Source organism: Haliaeetus leucocephalus, unplaced genomic scaffold (assembly GCF_000737465.1).
Source record: "Haliaeetus leucocephalus isolate CR32 unplaced genomic scaffold, Haliaeetus_leucocephalus-4.0 Scaffold656, whole genome shotgun sequence".
NCBI lineage: Eukaryota > Metazoa > Chordata > Aves > Accipitriformes > Accipitridae > Haliaeetus > Haliaeetus leucocephalus.
In genome coordinates this window covers 6,655,374-6,660,499 of record NW_010973092.1, presented here as the reverse complement: position 1 = coordinate 6,660,499, position 5,126 = coordinate 6,655,374, and the positions used below count along the sequence as shown (strand labels likewise).

Below are 5,126 nucleotides of genomic sequence, written 5' to 3'. Positions count from 1 at the left end.
TATTGGTAATAGTTGAATTCTTTCCACTCATTTAAGCTGCTTTTGCAACACAAACATTTCCTTGTATCTTGGAGTTTGATGGAAACATGGGGAGAGTTCCTCAGGAGGATGGATTGTACAAATGGTCAGCTTATTAGGTAGGGACAGAATTTACCAGTGCTGTGGAGGAGAATATCCTCCTCCTTCCATCAGGATGAAAGAGCAAATGCCCACCGCCATGCCACGGCCCTTCACATGGGGAGGGTTTACTGTGTCTTGGTTCTCCCATCATGTCTTGTCCTGTCAGGAAGCAGATGACCCTTTTACTGGAACATCAGTGACTTCCTGACAGGATCTTCATAGATCCTGAAGCTCCCTGAAAAGAAAAACGGGCCGTGATCTGCAGGATCAGGTGCTGGGGAAGTTATTAGGCATCAGCATGCCCATGCCTCCAAGTGTGGAGTGTGGTCTGCAGCCCCTGCCTGGCAGTGATGTCCCTCGGGAAGGAACCAGAGACCACTTTCTTGTACCTATTTAGGAAAATGGAGCAGAGGATCAGAGAGCCCTTTGACAATTCATCTCCTGAGGACCCCAGATGTGACAGCTCAGCAGCTTGATCCAGGCTGGCATACTCAGTACTGCAAGTCCTCTTACCTCTTGTCCTTGCTCCAGTGAAGACCTACAAATCATAGCTTTTATTTTCTTTTTATCTTTAATAAGGAGGTCCGTTGAGTCTCTTTCCTGCATCTGGGAGTTACTTTCCAATCTCATGAACACTGACTTTTAGGGACAACACCAATGACGAGCTGCTGAGATCACACTAGCAATCAAGGCTCCTTTGATGGCAGAGCTAAAAATATGCTCCCCAGCTGACACAGCCTTAGGGAGGAGAACATATAGTTTGGTTTGAAAGAATACATCTTCCTTTGTCTCCATGTCTTCTTCTGCCAGAGAATGCCTCATCTGTGACAACCATGCAAGCAGGTTACATCTGTCTTCTGAACTGAAGCACCCATGTACAGACCCATACTACCTCCAACCCCAGAAAGAGTAAAGCTTTAAAACCCTCTGAGTGCCTTGGAGAATGGTGTCGTCAGCAGTTTTGCCTCTCTGGTCATGCTGGCACTCGCTGAGTTATTGCATGGCAGGAGCCACATCTTAGGGTCTGGAGGAGATCACCTTTGCCAATCCCCTAGGTTCAGTTTCAGTCCTCTTGGTCAGCTGTCCCAGCTCTTTCCTTTCCTATCTGGTTCTCTGCCTGCTCTTCTCCTTGCTAAATCCAGGGTGCTGGCTCACAAGCTCCCTGGCTAATGAGGTGTCCCCAAAGCCTTGCTTTGGCACTTGTAAAGGAAACTGTGGTAAATTGTGCCACTGCCACCTCCTGGGCTTTCTGAGGATGAGAGCTCATCCCATGGGTTGCAAATGCAGATTCATGTAAATGCTGTGCAAGAGATCATGGATTGCCCAGCTTCAACCTGCACCAGCCTGCTCCCTTCCCAGGACTGCGGAGTGATGGCACTAACCAGCCCATGTTTGCAGAAGAGTGTAGGTCTCCCTCCCCTGGGAAGCATTAGCTAAAGATGGATCATTAAGGCTTTTGGGTAGGAGACGTACAGATGAACAATAAAGGTTCTCCATTTGTAATGTGTAACATGTCAGAGGGTAAAAGGTTTAGCAAAGCACTTTGGCAAATGGAAATAGCAAAAAGGGCGTATTTTGCTGGCTAAATGAAAGCCTCTGTGTGTAATTTTTCATGCTTTTGCATGCATAACTTGAATGCAGAGAAAGGAAAAATTAATTTGCTTGGTCAGACAGAAATACACCATATTTATTGATTTAAGAGATACAGGGGGTATTTCTACGTAGCTGTGGTAGCTATAATGTTTTTGCCACACAATGTTCCACCCAAAAAGGCATTCACCCAAGAATGTCTCTGGGCTCAGTCAGCCTCAGTCCCAGAGGTAGATGTCCCATCCCTAAACCTCTGTGGGCAGTGGTCCGTTGCCAGGAGTCTGTTTGATGCTCCCATTGAGGGTGTTGGCCCTGAAGATGTACGACCTCCCTCTAACCGAGCCTTCAGTGTGGATGCTTTCTGGCTTGTTCTGGCAACGGAAGAACATAAGGAAGCCATTCCGGTAGTTCTTGTTCATCCATCCGTAGAGCAGGGGGTTGACAAATGTCGAGCACATGGCCCCAACATGGAAGACAGTGTACAGAAGTTTGTACTCATGGAAGATAAGAACCAGATCAAGATCAATGGCAAGCTGGAATATGTGGAAGGGGAGCCAACAGACGGCAAATACCACAACTACCATCACTAGCATTTTGGTTGTCTTCCTCCTCCGGCACTGGTTTTCATTCCTAGAAGTGGGACTGACATGGTTTTTGAGCTTGAACCAGATCCTGGTATAGGCATAACAAATAATTGCAAGAGGAAAAACATACTGCAGGAGGAGCATGGACAGACTGTAGATAGTGGCATCTCTGTTATTACCAGAAGGCCATTTTTCTGAGCAGACAGCCATTTTGAGGTTGATGGATGGGATTTCCTCATATCGGTACTCTCTGAAGATGGCCAGAGGACCTGCTAGGACAGCTGCTGCTAGCCACATGATGGCTATGATAGTGAAGCTGAGCTTCTTGGAAATCCTGCTGTCCAGATGGAAAACAATACACCGATACCTATCCAGGGCAATCACAGTAAGGGTGAGAGTGGACACATGGACACTCAGAGCTTGAGCGTAAGGGACCAGATGACAAAGAACAGCTCCAAACTTCCACTCGTCCAGCAGCGTGTACACTAGGGTGAAAGGCAGACAGAGTGTGTCCACCATCAGATCTGCCAGGGCCAGGTTAGCTATGAAGAAGTTGGTGACGGTCCTCATGGTCTTGTACTTCACTATGATATAGATGACCAAGGAGTTGCCGATGAACCCCAGCAGAATGATGAGGGAGTAGGCGGCAATCAGAACAACCTGGACCCCCAGGATCTTGGTGCTGTCCATCATAACACTGCGGGACCCAGAGAGATCCTGGCTAGGAGTGACAAAGTCCTTGGCATGCCAGCCCTGTGGCAGCTTCTCATCTAATGCTGTCTTCTCCATGGTGAGGGTGCTGTTGGCTCCCTCCAACAGTCCCATGCCTGGCCTGAGACTTTCCGTCAGGAGGAGAAGGAGGTCTGGAACACAGACACAGCAGAAGTGAGAGCACGGGAGACAGCAGAAGATCTGCAAGAACTGAGACTCAAAGGGCATGTCCCACATGGCATTTCAGGCTAAACAGCAGCAGCAGCAACATTCTCCTTCCTTCTCCATTACCCCCCATCCTTCCTCATACTTTCAGCTCTCTTACACCTCCTGTTAGAGCCTATGACCAGTTGAATGCCAATTCTCCAGGGAAGGGTCAGGGGAAAATGCAACTTTCCACACAAGTTTCTGAGATTCTGTTTATTTGAACTGAAGAGGGAAAAACCTCTCAACCAGCCAGGACCAGACTGGTAGGTCCTGAAATATCCCCTGCTCATGGAGCCCCTTTGCACATTGCCTCTCCTGCTTCTTCAGGCTAGGCTTTGCAAAACCGGGAAGTCGCTTCAAACAAGCCAAAATTTTGGGACCTCTTGGGGCTGACAGAAGAAATCGATGATGGTGTCAGTCATCTTTGGTGAGATTTACTTGCCTACAAAAATGCCGAGAGTCCTAACTCCTTAAAACTAGGAAAGGAAAAAAAAACACAGGACACTCAAATTCAAGGTGCTTTTCTCCACCTCCCCACAACAATTTATTTCCAGGCTGCACACCAGGTTTTTTCAGTTTCTTATTTCTCACCTCTCCAGGTGAAAATATCTGTCACCCTGTCTCTGCCTGCATCTCACCACTGCTCCTGTTAGTCATGCTACTGCCAAGACTGGTAAACCCCTGCTCCCAAGCCCTGGTAGTGTGTTTAGCATAACTAATACCATTTTATGAGGCAAGCAGCCACTCTCTGTGACCGAGCGGGTCACGTATTTGTTCCCTTTCCCTCATTATCAGGCCCTGAAGGTCCTGTGAACCAACTAGACAAACAAAAGAGTTTTCTTCTTCCCCTCCCTGCCAGCCTCAAGGTTCCTGGTCGCCAGGCCAATTACTCCCCTCCTTGCCAGCCTTGAAGGTCCCAGGCACCCAGCCAGCCAGGTGTTGTTGATGACCCCATCACAGAACGGGGAAGCGTAACAGCACCCAGAGCACTGTCCATAAAATGAAGCAATTACAAGTCGTAAGTGGGGAACTGCTGGACAGCGAGACCTGTGACCCACCGTGGCCAGGGACACCCCCACCGTCCTCTGCTTCCTCCGAGCATTCAGTGAGTGACTTATATTCTTTGATAGGATTTTCGAGTCTGGATTATGATTGTTATATTGATACAGCAAACCATATATTAGGGTTTGACCCGATCTGCAGAGGGTCCAGGTGATTATAAATTGTAAGTTAAGTTGTATTATAAATTCTGTACTACACTACTTGTAGATTGTACTACATTGATTCTGCTTGTAGAAATCCTGTGCCGTTGCGATCATAAATTCTGTGCTGTACTAATCATAATATCCTGTTAAGGAAATAAAGCTTTAATTGTAACCACGATTTAGTGCCATCGCCAAGGATCTCTAAAAGAACCTGTCTGTCCCCTCAGTGTCAGTGACACCCAGGCATCCGCCGGCTTTGCAGAGGAGGGACCTCCTGCAGGGACATGCACGTGCAGGGGGCAAACCGATGAAGTTGTGAACAAGCCTCCCGCAGAGCCATTGCTGAGCGTCCAGGCACAAAAAGGTCCGAGACCCAAAGCCCCGGCATCGGTGAACCTCCTGCTGCATGGTGCTCAAACGTCCGCGTGAATATGGCTTTGGGAGCAGGGAGCCTGACTGATGAGCCAGAACTGACTCAGTCAGGAACCGTGGCTGGCGTTTGGTGCCATTGTAACAGCAGAGTATTGTCACGGCAGGGTTTTCATTCGGTCCAGACACAGCAGGAGAAAAGCCAGCTCTGTTACTGGCTCCTGCTCAGCCTCCGTGTCTCAGAATTGCTGCTGGGGTATGCGGAGAGGGGTGGACGTGGCCCCTCACATATCCCCTCTCCCCAGCACTGTGTGCGTGGCCCTCATTCCCACCGCACGCT

At 48.7% G+C, this 5,126-nt stretch overlaps 1 protein-coding gene across 1 annotated transcript; it reads right to left on the bottom strand.

Annotated features, from left to right (window-relative positions):
- Positions 1-1,955: 1,955 nt before the first annotated feature.
- LOC104838895 (neuropeptide Y receptor type 2-like) lies at positions 1,956-3,119 on the bottom strand. The gene has a single exon (XM_010578922.1). It carries the CDS (start codon positions 3,117-3,119, stop codon positions 1,956-1,958), a length of 1,164 nt encoding a protein of 387 aa, XP_010577224.1.
- Between the last annotated feature and the right edge of the window lie 2,007 nt (positions 3,120-5,126).